The 16,843-nt window shown below is 38.5% G+C and overlaps 2 protein-coding genes across 4 annotated transcripts in view; one reads left to right on the forward strand and one right to left on the reverse strand.

Moving 5' to 3' along the window:
- Nucleotides 1-1,091: 1,091 nt before the first annotated feature.
- Nucleotides 1,092-12,691, forward strand: mtg2 (mitochondrial ribosome-associated GTPase 2). Its single transcript, XM_061979701.2, has 6 exons — nt 1,092-1,407; nt 5,635-5,782; nt 5,845-5,960; nt 6,026-6,244; nt 6,313-6,451; nt 12,236-12,691. The coding sequence occupies exons 1-6, from the start codon at nt 1,210-1,212 to the stop codon at nt 12,631-12,633; spliced, it is 1,218 nt and encodes a 405-aa protein (XP_061835685.2). The 5' UTR covers nt 1,092-1,209; the 3' UTR covers nt 12,634-12,691.
- The window catches only part of mybpha (myosin binding protein Ha), a 47,692-nt gene continuing 42,444 nt past the window's right edge, over nt 11,596-16,843 (reverse strand). For 2 of the 3 annotated variants that reach the window (XM_061979670.2, XM_061979658.2), the window contains one exon: nt 13,924-14,563. In XM_061979670.2, coding sequence (XP_061835654.1) covers nt 14,465-14,563 — 99 coding nt within the window. In that variant the 3' untranslated portion in view covers nt 13,924-14,464. Of the gene's footprint in view, nt 11,636-13,923; nt 14,564-16,843 lie in introns of those variants that run through there. The other variant, XM_061979665.2, reaches the window with a different exon arrangement.

A 16,843-nucleotide genomic window follows, 5' to 3' on the forward strand; every position in this document is an offset into this window, starting at 1 on the left:
AAAGTTTAAGTGAGGGTTTTAGTTGCGGCGCATGGACTTCATTTATTAGTAAAGGTAAGACCATAATAACGTTTTTTTTATTAAATGTGCTTTTTTGTGTGCTACAGTTTGTATGTGTAAAGTTAAAGTTAAGTTAAAGTACTAATGATTGTCACACACACACTGGGTGTAATGAAATTTGTCATCTGCATTTGACCCATCCCCTTGTTCACCCCCTGGGAGGTGAGGGGAGCAGTGGGCAGCAGCGGCGCCGCGCCCGGGAATCATTTTTGGTGATTTAATCCCCAATTCCAACCCTTGATGCTGAGTGCCAAGCAGGGAAGAATGCTGGTATGAGCTTTTAAACATAACCTGTTAACTGCTGCCAATCAAATGGTGAATAAGATACTCTTTAGGGTTCATATGTTTGTAAATCTGACTGTGATGAAGTCAGTGCCTCACCAGCCATGAACCTCACCGCACGTCACTGGTTGATTGGCAATACTAAATTGGCCCTATATGTGGATGTGAGTGTGAATGTTGTCTGTCTATCTGTGTTGGCCCTGCGATGAGATGGCGACTTGTACAGGGTGTACGCCGCCTTCCGCCCGATTGTAGCTGAGATAGGCTCCAGCGCCCCCAGCGACCCCAAAGGGAATAAGCAGTAGAAAATGGATGGATGGATTATGGGGTATATGTGTAGAATTTTGAGGACAACAATTAATTTATTCCATTTTGCAATAAGGCTGTAACATAATAAACTATGGAAAAAAGTAAAGTGCTGCGAATACTTTCCGGTGCACGTAAGCTTGTCATTGTTCGTCACATTGAAAACATGAATTGCACACTGCATATGAAACATTATTCTCTTCACACTGATATAAAGTGTGTTTAGGTAAAAAAAAAAAAAAGAAGGTCGTAATTCCCACTTGGCCGAAATGGTGTTTCAGGTCAAATGTCCTATATTTCTGGATCATCTTAAACTTTTACCGCTCTGTCCCTTTCAGCGCTCATGTTGCATGTCATACCTCAAACAATCCGCAGGATGGCAGTAAACAATCAAAGAGGCAGGGTTTGTCCCCTTTTGCTTCCCGTACCCGAATCCGCCATAATAGAATTTCCGTTCGAAGTAGTTAAAACATTTTAGGTTCGGGGGCGCAATACTCTGTCCTATTTGTTGAGAGAACTAGTTATCATACAAAGAGTATCATTCTACTACTAAACGACCGAATGCTAGCAACATTATCCAGAGTTCGGCTCCGGCTACTTCATAAAAGACCTTTGGGACTTACATGTCTGTTGGCAGAGAGAGAACTCACCTTGGCGTGCAGGCGGCACCTTCCAAGCAAATATGTCAGCACCTCTGCTCCACTGCAGGCTAAAGCCAGAACAAACGCAAAGAAGAGGGAGTTTTCCGAAAAGAAGCTGGTAGGTTTATGACAATGTGAGATGTTCATAGCCATGTTTGTGTCACAGCAAACAGTGAGATATTTTTCTTTTATAAAAAAAAAAAAAAAAAAAAACACCTGCAAAGTTTCATGGCATCAAACACAACAACAATCGAAATAATTGTAAAGATCCAATTTGACTCACTTATTTAGTACTGCTTTATGTTTCTAAAATGTTGTCTATCTCAAAATAGGGTAAGCTATGATATGAACGAGAAACCTCACAATCACATACCTTTTATATAAAAAAATAAAAATAGTCGAGGTTACTGTGGTTTATCCGTTATACAGTGCTCAATACCGGGGTAGAACGGAATATACGTTAGGTCACATAGGCTATTTCATCCCTACAAGCCTGTTTTGCAGGTTTTATGATAAAATCCCCTGACGAGCAGGGAAACCTGATATAGCCTCTGTGTTTTTTCTTGACCTAACATATATTCCGCTCTACCAAGGTATTGAGCACTGTATAACGAATAAACCGAAGTACATGTCAAACTATACTTCCTTAACGTAAATGACCGCCATAACCACAACACCAGGGGGAGCTCCACTAACCACGTTAAACCCAGATTCCGATCTAACAAAGGTCTTAACTCATTATCTTTCTATGCCACATCAATGTGGAATGCACTCCCAACAGGTGTAAAAGAAAGGGCATCTCTATCCTCCTTCAAAACCACACTAAAAGAACACCTCCAGGTAACTTCAACCCTAAACTAACACCCTCCCTTCCTCATCATACCTCTTCGGATAGTAAATAATCAAATGTAGACACTTTTTCTTATAATCTCTGATCTCTCTCTCTGTGTCCACTACTTGCTGTACATATCCTACCAAGTCAGACCTACACTGTTCCAATGTCAATTTCTCTGATGATGCAATTGTTGATGACTGAAGTGTTGATACCAACCAAACTTAACCCCCCTCCCCCTCCATATCCCACACCCCGGATTGTAAATAATTCAATGTATATACTTTGATGATTATCTTGTGTGATGACTGTATTATGAAAATAGTATATATCTGTACCATGAATCAATTTAAGTGGACCCCGACTTAAACAAGTTGAAAAACTTGTTCGGGTGTTACCATTTAGTGGTCAATTGTACGGAATATGTACTTCACTGTGCAATCTACTAATAAAAGTTTCAATCAATCAATCAATCAATCAAAAACTACAGAAACCTAGACTTCACGGTTTGCTGTTTGCTTTGACACCAACATGGTTCTGGAAAAATATGTGGGGCTCAAGGCTTACCTCCTCAAGATTTTTAAACTGTTGCGGTCAGAACGAGCCCGACGTCTCCTTGCTATTCAGGAGATAGCATTTTATCATAAAATCCCCTGACGAGCAGGGAAACCTGCGGAACATGCTTGTAGGGATGATATAGCCTCTGTTTTTTCCTGACCTAACATAAACAATATAATATATATATATATATATATATATATATCCATGGATCCATTTTCTACCGCTTGTCCTTTACGGGGTCGCGGGGAGTGCTGGGGGGTACATTACATACCTGCTCAGTGGCCGTGTGGTTAGAGTGTCCGCCCTGAGATCGGTTGGTCGTGAATTCAAACCCCGTACGAGTCATACCAAAGACTATAAAAATGGGACCCATTACCTCCCTGCTTGGCACTCAGCATCAAAGGTTAAAATTGGGGGTTAAATCACCAAAATGATTCCCGAGCACGGCCACCGCTGCTGCTCACCTCACCTCCCAGGGGGTGAACAAGGGGACGGGTCAATTACAGAGGATAATTTCACCATTTCTAATGTGTACGTGACTATCATTGGTACTTTAACTTTTTTAACTATAACATAAATGGATGCTTAGGGCTGGGTTTTGGGAAGGACTTCACGATACTTGAGTCACAATACAATATAGTATCACAATTAGCTTTGTCCCAGTACCAAAATGTATTTCGGTACTTTTCGATACTTTTCGAAATAAAGGAGACCACGAAAAATTGCATTATTATCTTTATTTGAACAAAAAATCTTAGGATACATTAAACATATGTTTCTTATTGCAAGTTTGTCTTTAAATAAAATAGTGAACATACAGGACAACTTGTCTTTTAGTAGTAAACAAACAAAGGCTCCTAATTTAGTCTGCTGACATATGCAGCAACATATTGTGTCATTTATCACTCTATTATTTTGATAAGTGGTAGAAAATTAATTATTAATCTACTTGTTCATTTACTGTTATCTGCTTGGTTTACATTTTAACATGTTCTATCTACATTCTGTTAAAAAAATGCGTGTGTGTGTGTGGGGTTTTGGGGGATTACTAATACTAATGAATATGATTCATTAGTATCGTGGTTCTATACTTATACCGTACAACCCTAATCACAATGTGATATGGTGATATATTGCAATGTTCTACAAAGATAACCGATACATTTCAAAATATAGCTTAAAACACAGATTTTTGTACACTACATGGTAGTAAACTGAGTTAAAAACAATGTAATTCAAATGATCTATTTCCATGTATTGTAACTGTACAGAAAGTCGATCAAGTTTCTTGCCACTTAAATGTCAAATATGTTTTCCTACATTTTAATTGTCAAATGATTGTAATGCCTTGCTCACCACTAACCTCACACAGTTGGGTAGCAGTACAGAGCCACATTTCGGAGCAGAGGTGCAGAAGTTGTCCTTGAGTTACAATCGGCCCAAAAAATGACTTAAACAGAAACGAGAAAAGGACTCAGAGAGAACAGACCTATCAGCTCAATCTCCAAATAGTATAAAAAAAAAAAAAGTACTGAGTCTAAATCCAGTCAGTGATCCAGATTAGCCCCAAAATTTAATGACTTGTTCTTTATCCCATTTCTGACATTTCCTAAAATGTAAACAAAAGTCCACCCATAACGTTTTGAGCTATATATAGCGGAATGAAAGAAACTGAATGAACACTCATGCCTGTTTCTATCTTTGTCTCTGCGGGGTGCTGGCATACCCACACACGTACTCACACACAGAACCGAAAAGGTAACGTTACCCAGATCAGGCCCACAATCAAATTAGTTGTTATTTATTACCAGTTTGGACAGTTCTTGAGAGTGTCAAAAAAAATCAGCCAATAGCTTTTTGAGTTATTTTACTAACTGACAGACAAACCAACGATAACAATTACTTAATAATACTACATATTAAAGGGTTCATATTATGATTTTTTTCTACTTTTGTAATGATGTTTCTTTGGCGCTTCCATATGGAGGCTACTGACAGATATGTTAGAAGTATACGTGTTATATGTGTTTTATGTTGCACGATTGCGCCAAGAAAAATTCCTTGTTTGTGAACTCGTTCTCAAACAATGGCAATAAAAACTATTCTGATTCTGATACTATGTATTAGAAATGGCATCAGTGGAGGAAGCATGTGCATGTACCAGCCAGTCTGCCCAAAAAACAACAGACTAGAGAAAAAGAAGGAACTTAGTAATTAAAATAAAATAAAATGATTCAAACCGCGTCGGTTAAAATTTTACCGGAGATATGCGCTGAGGTCACCAATGGTAAAAACATCACAAATGGGGAAAATTCCAAACAGCTTGTTTGGAGGAAGTATGAAGGAAGGCAAGATTGTTTGATAAACATCTCCGCCATGCCTCCATGGTTTGATTTCAAATTTTGTAGACTTATTCAGATCCCAAATGCACAACAACCGGGTTGCATATGATGTCACATCCGTTTTTTTTCTTTGCAACATTAAAACAAGTGAGAGTGAGTGTAGTTTAAACAGAAAATGCCGTTTTGCTGTTCTGTTCTTGGGTGTTCCAGTCATTCAATTAGAGAGATAGGAAAGAGCTTCCATAGAGTCCCAAAAGAAGTGGCCCATAAAGGTAATAAAGTCAGGGACAAAGCAAGAGTGCGTTAAAGGAAATGGCTCTTAAAAATATAATTGTCAATATCTTGTAGAATATAATCGAACCTTACTTGTGTCTGCAGTGGTCACTGTGTAAAATGTTTTTTGAACATTTGATTTGTTTGAGAAACCTTTTTTGAAAATTTCTGTTGGAATCCCATTGTATTCACTTCTCCAAATAACACTACAGTTTTTTTCTTATGTCTTTTTGGAAATAGTAGTTGATAAGAACTGCTAGTTATGTTTTTTTGAGTGTTTGTTTCAATGTTGTTGTTTTTTTTGTTTAAAGTAGCAGCACCGTTTGTTTCTATCCAGACCCACTACTTTGTAGACCACCGACGTGTACGGCTGGTGGCCGGTTCAGGTGGGAAAGGAGCCTGCAGCTTTCACAGCGAGCCCCGGAAAGAGTGGGGTGGACCAGACGGAGGAAACGGTGGTGATGGAGGGAGCATCTTCATAAAGGGTGAGTAAATAGCATGTGCCAAAATGTGTTTAAAGCTGAATTCCTTATTTCTTGTCTCTCAGCTGATCGGGTTGTCAAGTCTCTGGTTCAAGTAGTTCCTGTGTACAAGGCAGAAGATGGGCAATCAGGGAGCAATAAGAACTGTTATGGTCGAAATGGTCGCCCATCATTCATTTCTGTGAGTGCAGATAATACCTGTCAAACTTCTTGAAAGTTGTGTCTCACTTATGTGTTTTGTGGTAGGTTCCAATTGGCACTGTGGTGAAGGAGCAGGGTAGGATGCTTGTAGATCTTTCTGAGCATGGCCAGGAGTATATGGCTGTGTTTGGAGGAGCTGGAGGAAAGGGGAACAGGTTCTTTCTGTCCAATGAGAACCGCGCTCCTGTGACTGCAACCCAAGGAAGTGAGGGCGAGGACAGAGTTCTTCATCTAGAGTTGCGCACTATGGCCCATGCTGGACTGGTGAGAAGAAGCTCTTGCTGTTTGAAAAGGCGCAAAATGTTCTGTAACAATTGATTTATTCCATCCAGGTTGGGTTTCCAAATGCTGGAAAATCCTCTTTGCTGAGAGCCATCTCCAACGCCAGGCCTGCTGTAGCTCCTTATCCTTTCACAACACTCAACCCTCATGACGGAATTGTCAAGTACAGAGATCACGAGCAAGTTGCAGGTACTTAAAAGGACCTATAGTGTCCAAATGACAGACTTTTTACTAACAAGTTCACTTCATTTATTTTTTTGCTCTTGAATGTGAATCTGGTAGTCATTTGCCATAATATCATTTAGTTTTTGAGTAACTAGTAGATAACTAACCATTGCCAGATTTCATATGCCACCCCCTCTTGGTGTGATGTCATCCACAGAACTGAAGCCTATTTCCCTGCATAGACAGTGTGGATAAAGGCATGTAAAACGTATTATTTTGATCATTTAATAGCATGTTTTTAATCATTAGTTCATAACCGATATGGTTAACATTATGGTTAAAAAAGAAGTATAAACAGAGTACCTGCAATATCCTTAAATCTAATACCGTATTTTTCGGATTATAAATCGCAGTTTTTTTCATAGTTTTGCCGGGGGTGCGATTTATACTCTGAAGCGATTTTATGTGTGGAATTATTAACACATTACGGTAAAATATCAAATAATATTATTTATCTCATTCACGTAAGAGACTAGGCGTATATCAGCAATCGTCACACACACACACGTCAACCAATAAAAATTTGGCGGGGGCGGGTCATGGCAGAAGTGCATTGTGAAAAAAAAGATGCTACCTGCTACTACTTCCGTACCTATGAAAATTGATCATTTCAACATTGGCGGTAACTTATAAAAACTGAGAAGGGCTGAACAAAATTGGCACCAAAAAGGAAATCATATACTGCAGGTTACAAGCTGGAAGTAGTGAAATATGCAGCAGAAAACGGCAATCGAGCAGCAGAAAGAAAGTTTGGACTAAGCAATGTCATTGGATGGATCGACAAAGCATGGGCTTCAGTGGCAACTGAAACATCCTGTCCAGATTCAGAAAGGCTGAAATAATTGGAACTGCAACTGACGATGACTCTGACGTAAGCGACGTACCGATAGAAGAGGAAGCGGCGCATTGTCTACCTTTGGAGTTGGCAGAGTTGTTTAAAAGCGACAACGAGGAAGAAGATTTCTTGGGATTTAGCGATTAGGAGTGACAGATTGTTTGGTAAACGTATAGCATGTTCTATATGTTATAGTTATTTGAATGACTCTTACCATAATATGTTACGTTAACATACCAGGCACGTTCTCAGTTGGTTATTTATGCCTCATATAACGTACACTTATTCAGCCTGTTGTTCACTATTCTATATTTATTTTAAATTGCCTTTCAAATGTCTATTCTTGGTGTTGGATTTTATCAAATAAATATCCCCCAAAAATGCGATTTATACTCTAGTGCGACTTATATATGTTTTTTTTCCTTCTTTATTATGCATTTTCGGCCGGTGCGATTTATACTCCGGAGCGATTTATAATCCGAAAAATAAGGTAATTGAAATATAAGGCCATAAAATGTCTTACATTCCATCAAAATCTGGTTAAAAAGTTTGGAATATGACCATGACAGTTATTAAAAATAGATAAAAATGTTATAAATCTATAAACGTCAGCCTGGCTTTTAAACATTTACATTTTTGAAGGCGCTATTAAAGGGGAACTGCCTATCATTTACAATTCCTATTTAAAACAAGAACAACCATTCATCTTTTTTTATGCATTCTAAATAGAAAATACATTTGATCACTTTAGGCATTCGGCAGCGCATTAATTTCAAAAACGCATCACAATGTTCCCTTTTTTTTTTTTTAAACATCATCACTGATTATTACTTACTGCAGACTTCATAATAGCCAACAAACATAATAAAACCTCACTTACTGTACAATGTCTGTTGTCACTAAGTGCCGATTCCTGGGATATTCATATATTCCCATTTAGATGAAGAATGACTCATAGTAAGTAAGTCAATTTTATTTATAAAGCGCTTTTCACAAATAAAATCACAAAGCGCTGTACGAAACATAGGTGAAGTAAAACAACAATTACATTAAAACAACAGGGGCAACATCATAAAAAGGATAACAAGTAGATTAAATATAATCCTCATAATCCTTGCGAAGAAAAATGTGGGGTAGAACCAAGCGTCTTTTCATGTCTATCTCAACATTTATGTGTCTAAATTAGATGCCAGAGTTGATCAACTCGTCAGATTATCGTCTTCATCCTTCTATCCAGGTGAGAGGCATTATTTATGATCTAGAATAAACCTTTGAGCTCCGAGGCGTGAAAGCAGCTCACCGAAGCCTCTGAGCACAAACGGTTAGCTCCCTCTGATCACGGCGCCGCTAAAAACAGTTTCTCCGTTAGTGCTTATAATAACAATATCGCTAGCCATCCATCCATTTTCTACCGCTTATTCCCTTTGGGGTCGCGGGGGGCGCTGGAGCCTATCTCAGCTACAATCGGGCGGAAGGCGGGGTACACCCTGGACAAGTCGCTACCTCATCGCAGGGCCAACACATATAAACAGACAACATTCACACTCACATTCACACACTAGGGCCAATTTAGTGTTGCCAATCAACCTATCCCCACGTGCATGTCTTTGGAGGTGGGAGGAAGCCGGAGTACCCGGAGGGAACCCACGCAGTCTAATATTTGTTTAATATTCTTGTCACAAAATATAAATGGAGCATTGTTGGTGCTTTTTAGATGTTTTTTAGAGGGAGTTATGGGCGGAATAGAGGACCTCTCATTGACTCCATTATAAGCGAATTTTTATTTAAGAGTTAGAATGCTTTTTTTTAAGTCCCATCCGTCGTCATAATGATTGTGAACGATAGGCAATATTCCCCAAAAAGTCCAGTTCCCCTTTAACAAATTCAAACTGGAACTAATTAATTAGCTATGCAGCCTGATCATTATTTAACCGAGCACAACTGACTGTTGATGTGTGGGCGCAGAGGAGAGTTTAGCTGAAAACATAGTTTCGTTCTACTTGTGTAATGACAATAAAGTCCTATCCTAGCTAGGTTACGAAATTTGTGGCTGTAGAGCAAACAGTTTGATGTATGATTTAATCCAGTAGATGGAAAGTAAAGCTGTACAATTAATCAAATGTTGATTTTGACTTCGATTGTGGCTTCTCACAATCATGAAAATATAATTATTGATATAAACGATTATTGGGCGGCGGAACGTGCGTGCAAATTCCTGAGCTTGTAACAGTTAATCGGATGAGGAGCAAATGAGTGCAAAAAGAGCACGTCTACTAGAAGTTTGGGATCTCACCACGTTTGCTACTTTTTATTTACCACAGCGCTATGTTTTTGTAGTGCAATAAATACAGTCAGACCTGTTTTAGCGGCCACCTGTCTATGGCGATCTCTTACCGATACCAGCCCAAAAATTTCCCCCCGCAGAAACAAGTAGTGTTATATACCTTGTAAAAAGCGTCCACCTGTAAAAGTCAAAACAGTTTTTTGACTCTGTATAGCGGCCGCCTAAGAAATTTCATTTCTTAGGTGGGATTTGCGGTGGCCGCAATGGGATCCCAACCGGGGGGTTGCGAGCAGCCAGACCATGCAGTCGCACCGGGACTCGGCAAGTTTACCGAAGCTCCCCTAAGCTTTGTGCAGTTGACTTATCCCCAAAAGTGTGGCATGAATGGAAAACAGCATCCCATTCACGTGAGCAACAATGAGCAGGCTCAAATTCAATAGCACTGTTCAAGCTTAGAAAGTTTGCAAACCTGTATTTTAGAAACGCTTTACTACAAGTCCGGGGTAGCTGTAGACGTAATTGTTTAAAAGTCAACATGTACAGAAATTGTAAAAGGCGGCCATCCTGTCTATTGCGGTCACTTTGTTTCCCTTGAGTGGTCACTATAAACAGGTCTGGCTGTACTTGTGTTTTCAAATGAATTAATAAATAATCATGCTATTAATCGTGATTACAATATCAATCAAAATAATTGTGATTCCTTTTTTTGCACTAATTGTCAACCATAATGCAAAGGTATAAAAAGTTTTTACCGATGTAAGTCTGGTCAGGACCCGGATATGGAGGGCAGCTTTTGTAAACATTGTGGTGAAAGTGAATGGAACGATAAATAAAAAGTCTAAAATCTAGGATAAGTCCGTGTCAAAAGATGCTATAACGCCACCAACACCTTCACAACTGTACAAGAAACAACTTACACCTCCCTTATCCAATGGAGCGGTATTTAAGTAAAGTGGTGCCAACTGCCAAAGGAGATCCTTATGAGATCTTTATTAGTAAATTATACTATTATACACAGTAATCAATCAATCAAAGTGTATTTTATAGCCCTAAATCACAAACGTCTCAAAGGGCTGCACAAGCCACAACGACATCCTTGATTCAGATCCCACATCAGGGCAAGAAAAAGCTCAACTCAATGAGAACAACGAGAAACCTTGGAAAGGACCGCAGATGTAGGGACCTCCACATCTGCAAAAGTGAACCATTTAGTATTAGCAGAGGTTGTAGCGGTCTCTTTCACAAACCTGCTTTCTTCCACAATGGCCGACTTTCTGGTTGTTGTTACGTGATAACACTTGATATGAAATATCTACTGCAAGAAGACTTTACAACATTGGGCAAGGCTTTGGAATTTACTGAAAATCTGAGAAAAGGCTATCGCAATGTTTGCCATTATTCTTTTCCAAACAAATATAGTTTAAAATAAAGAGTCTTGCGGTATTTTGTTTGGTTCAACGTTTAGTTTTCCAACGTAAAAGAGCAGTGAATGAATTCATATACAGTAGTTATAATTTAATCTGGGCCTCTGATTTTCTTTCAGGTCTTTATACTTTTTTGTCAGTATGGATGTAAAATGGTCTCAAATTGTATTCATCATGTTCTTAAAAATGTCTTTGAAAGTCTTGAATTTGACCTGCAGAGACCCTGTATAAAACATGTCCCTTCTCTTCCATGGACACCATAGCCTGTGTTTCCTCATGCTCTTCAGCATTTCTTCAAGCATCTTGAGGAAAACATCAGTAAAAGAATCAGAATCAGAATAGTTCTTATTGCCATTGTTTGAGAACGGGTTCACAAACTAGGAATTGTTCTTGGTGCAACGTGAAAGAGGACGCAAAATAGAATAGTCGTGGCTTACCTTCTTTTTCTCTTGTTTTTGAGCGCTTTTTCCACTGGTTCGGACTCAGACTTTCTCCCCTCTAGGGGCCTCCTGATTTTTAGAATCGCATTTGGCTTTGACTTGTCCAGGGTGTACCCCGCCTACCGCCCGATTGCAGCTGAGATAGGCTCCAGCACCCCCGCGACCCTGAAAGGGACAAACGGTAGAAGATGGATGGATGGATGGATTTAACTTTTTTTTTTTCCACCAAAACTCCAACCAAAACCTTGTCAAAATCATTAAAATGGTGGCTAAAAATGACACTCCTCTTGCTTGGTCTGTCCCATTTTGATTGAAGAGGTCCATACTTTTTGCATACTCCCATCATTTGTAAATGTGTGCAGGCTGACCCCTACTTTAGGTCTGTTACTAAAACCTGCAACAATGCATATGGCAGACATATTTGATCATTCCTTCACATTCTGTGTGAATAGAGCGTGATTCTGGATGAAGATGCTACTAAAACACATACTGTGCAATATGGAAATGCCTCGAGTCTCCTGTATGTGACGTCAGCAGACTGATGCAGTCCGTCCACTGTTGAAATGTACTGACACTCGTTAGAATGCATGCCTGAAATCACTACTGTGTTTATTTTGGGAGCATTTTACCCTTTAACACACATTTTAGGTCCATGACTTGACAATGTTGTCAGTATTAGAGATGCCATTGAAGTAAAGCAGATTAGACCGTCAAAGGTTCCACTGGATCGTGCTTTTAAACTTATCTGTCTTCTGCTTGATGCAGTTGCTGACATCCCAGGCATCATTCGAGGAGCGCATCAAAATCGAGGCCTGGGCGTCTCTTTTCTGCGACACATCGAACGCTGCCGGTTCCTCCTCTTTGTGGTGGACTTGTCGTCCCCTGAGCCCTGGACCCAGCTCCAGCACCTGCGCTATGAACTAGACCAGTATGAGCCTGGGCTCTCTCAGCGACCTCATGTCATCGTCGCCAACAAAATAGACTTACCCGAAACCCGGGAAAAGTTACGGACTTTGAAGAGCCGTGTGACTCAAAGAGTCATTCCTGTGTCAGCGGTCACTGGACACAACACAGAGGAGCTCATTCTCCACCTTAGGGAGCTGTATGATGGCTATCTCCATGGAGACGGTAGCACGGAGGAAGGAAACCCCACAAGATGGTAATAAGTAAGTGTTTATTTTTAATAAACATAAAACACTTTCCCAGTGTTTTGTGAATAGATGCTATGTTTTAAATCATTTTCCTTTATTGAAGGTGAGTTTACAAAATTCAAAATTGCGCAACAAACTGGTTCACAGATCATTAACAAATTAATTTGTAATTATTTACATACTAGACTGAATTTAATAATTATAATAGCAGATTTTCTGTGAGTGTGTAATACAGTTTGGACTGACAGTATTTACTTGACCGCTTGGGGGCAGTGTCGGACAAACTGCTACAAAACAATGGCTTTTAAATAGAATTGTTAGTTTTCCTTCTAAGAGTAGTGTGTAATGGAATTGAAATAATCCATGTGTTTTTGTGTTATGTTTAACTAAATACAGTACTCCAGATGTATTTTTTTTTTTTTTACAATTTCAGTATATTTTCAGAAACAAAATGAGAAAATGTATACAAGCGGTAGAAAATGGATGGATGGATGTAAAATAACCCAAATTACCGGTATGTTTAATTCTTAGTGTTGAATTTCAAAATATGTCAAAAATGTTGGTGACGTTTTTGCATTTTTTCTTAAGCCAAACAGGAGTGGACGATACTAGGAATTTTGATATTGAATAAATAGAATATACAGACAAAACTGTCAATGAGATGAAAGTGTACTTTCAAGCAGGGGTGCTCAACAGGTGGCCCACAAGCCACATTTGGCCTGTCAAAGTCTGATTTTTATGCCAAACATGACCCAAAAAATGAAATCATGCATAATCATTCATGGAGGATATGTATTGTAAAGAGACTGGATAGCTTAATAAACAATGAAGAGTTAAAATCTAAGTCAGGTTGAGTGATTACATGTACCATTATTGTTTTATAGAAAAAAAATATATTGTATATATATATATATATATATATACACATATACATATATGTGTGTGTATATATACATATATATACACATATATACACACATATATATATATATATATATATATATATATATATATATACACATACATGTGTGTATATACATATATATATATACATATACATACATATATACATACACATATATATACATATACATACATATGTATATATATATATATGCGTGTGTGTGTGTGTGTAACAACTCATATATATTGTGTTTTGTTACTATGTTTTAAAGATACTTGTCCTGATAGTGTCTGCTGAGAAAATATATAAAATATAACTGATTACCCCTTGCCTACACCATAGTGAAACATTCCTGTACATTTCAAAACACATGTAAAAAAAACCACATAAGATAAACGTAATAAAATACAATATTTATTTTAAATCCTTCACTCGTTGCAAAATCAACTCCAAAGATTGACTGTTTTATTGAGCGGTATATACTACAGCAGTGGTCCCCAACCTTTTTGTAACTGCGGACCGGTCAACGCTTGAACATTTTTTTAAATTTCTTTTGTCATAAAAAAATACAATCATGCGTGCTTACGGACTGTATCCCTGCAGACTGTATTGATCTATATTGATATATAATGTAGGAACCGGAAATATTAATTACAGAAAGAAACAACCCTTTTGTGTGAATGAGTGTAAATGGGGGAGGGAGGTTTTTTGGGTTGGTGCACTAATTGTAAGTGTATCTTGTGTTTTTTTATATTGATTGAAAAAAATTTACAAAATAAAAAAATAAAAATGATTTCTTGTGCGGCCCGGTACCAATCGATCCACGGCCCGGTGGTTGGGGACCACTGTACTACAGGATAACAAACTACAAGTGGCAGAAAAATCATTGAACATTTAACCTGACGTGAGAAAAGCTACAAATACTTAAGCAAAGTAGGACTATGGAGGTGTGAGTGGACAAGGTGGGGATGGAGTTTTTCCTTCATCATTATGTAAACGCTGCTGCATGACCTTTTTCCTGTCACCTTGCACAGCACCCTAAACACATTAAAGAGAAACGTGAAATTAATACCTTACTTGGAGAACAGAACACACACCTTTTTGAGCAGAATACCTGCACAAGAGAAATGAATAAAACAATGACAAGGTAGTAGCAGAAAGGGTACAACATCAAAATCAATGAGCATCTGAAAACATGCATAGCTGACAAGAAGGCAAGCACAGGGAGAAGCCAAAGTTTTTGTTCTTAAAGACATCAAGAAATAGGACACATACTGAAGATAACATCTCAACCTCAAGGGAAAAAAACACAATTTATAAAAACATTTGATGCAGCTGAAGTTAATAACAACTCTACAATAATAACAGATTATGGCATATTCTACAATATTAAAGGGGAAATGCACTTTTTTTGGAATTTTGCCTATAGTTTGCAGCCATTATGAAAGACATGACAACGGATGGATTTGTATTTTTAATGCAATGTAAATTTTAAATCAACGGAGCCAATGTGAGTTCCTTTTTCCGCCCATAAAATCCGATAAATAACATCCAAAAAGCGCCTACAATCCCCCATTTACATTTCGTGACTAGAATATTAACCAAGTATTAGTGATATTGGTATTATAGGCGCTACCTCAGACAAGCTATTTATAGTGGCACCGTGATCACTTCTGTGTGTCCCTATGTTTACATCATTGAGTGGTCTGCTGCTTCCTCGTTTTCTTGCTCCCTGTAAGTTTATTTTAGATCATAAATCATCTCACCTGGACAGAAAAAGTGTGAGTAGATATTTCGACAAGTTGGGACACGTTGACAGCCATTTGGGACCTGGAACTGGTGAGAAGGACATGAAAAGCACTTGTTCCCCCCTGCTCCCCCACCCCATTTCTTCACGAAGATTATGAGACATCCTAATGACAGCAGACCTTGTACAGTAAGTGATGTTTTATTATGTTTGTTGGCTCTCATGAAGTCTGCAGTGATCAGAAATCAGTGATGAAGAAAAAAAAAAAAGCAAAGGTGATGCATTTTTTAAATTAATGAGCCTCATATGCTTAAAATGATCATAATACGTAAATATTATTATAAATGTGCCCATCACTACATTACCAATACACTTACATCACATCACTTACATTACTAAAGGAGGTGTTAGGATGTTAGGCAGAATTGAATGGCTCCCATAGGCTCCATTGTAAGCAGACTTTTAATCTAATTTATTTAACATTTAGAGGGAAAAAAATAAAAAATACATCCTTCGTCATGTGCTACATAATGATTGTGAACAATAGGCAAAATTCCCCAAAAAGTGCCATTCCCTTATAAGCAATACATGACATTCATTGACTATTACCAATAATTGGGGTCAATTATAAATTGTACAAAAGTCAAAATTTTTAGACCAGTGCATAAATTTAGTCGTGTTACAAAAATTACATTAATATATCCATCCATCCATTTTCTACCACTTGTCTCTCTCGGGTCACGGGGGCGGCTGGAGCCTATCCCCGCTGCATTCGGGCGGAAGGCGGGGTACACCCTGGACAATTCGCCACCTCATCACAGAGCCAACACAGATACAGACAATATTCACACTCACATTCACACACTAGGTACCATTTAGTGTTGCCAATCAACCTATCCCCAGGTGCATGTTTTTAGAGAAGGGATGAAGCCAGAGTACCCGGAGTGTCTTCCCGTGTGAAAACTCCACACACAAAGACGCTGAGCCCAGGGATCGAACCAAGCACCTTCTTATTGTGAGGAACCAGCACTAACCCCTGTTCCACCGTGATGCCAATATAAATATTACTTATTGAGATTTAGTCTTTTTTGATTTTCAATGCCTTCCTTTCTTTCACACAATAAGTGAAGTTAACTTAATCATGTAAAAGTTACAGTGTGAATGAACAGTGGAAGTCACAGAGAAGGGGTAGCATTAAATGTCCTGTAAGCTTTGCCTCCTCTGACTCCTTTTCAGATATGCTGAATGGAGCAAATTTTTTTGATTGATTGAATGAGACTTTCATTAGTAGATTGCACAGTACAGTACATATTCTGTACAATGGACCACTAAATGGTAACACCCGAATACGTTGTAGTCGAGGTCCACGTTAATCAATTCATGGTGATGTCCCTTAATGCATGTCTGAAACAAACAAATAAATCATAACCGTCATATTTTCACTATGGTGAAGTGCATAGAAAAGTGCGGTAGAGCCAAGAAGATGGTGATGGAGTTAGGAAAACGTGCATGAATGAAAAATGTATTCATGTGATGTAGAGGCACTTCCGGGTTTAAGGCAATGGTCTAGA

This window comes from Nerophis lumbriciformis, linkage group LG01 (assembly GCF_033978685.3).
Source record: "Nerophis lumbriciformis linkage group LG01, RoL_Nlum_v2.1, whole genome shotgun sequence".
Taxonomy (NCBI): Eukaryota; Metazoa; Chordata; class Actinopteri; order Syngnathiformes; family Syngnathidae; genus Nerophis; species Nerophis lumbriciformis.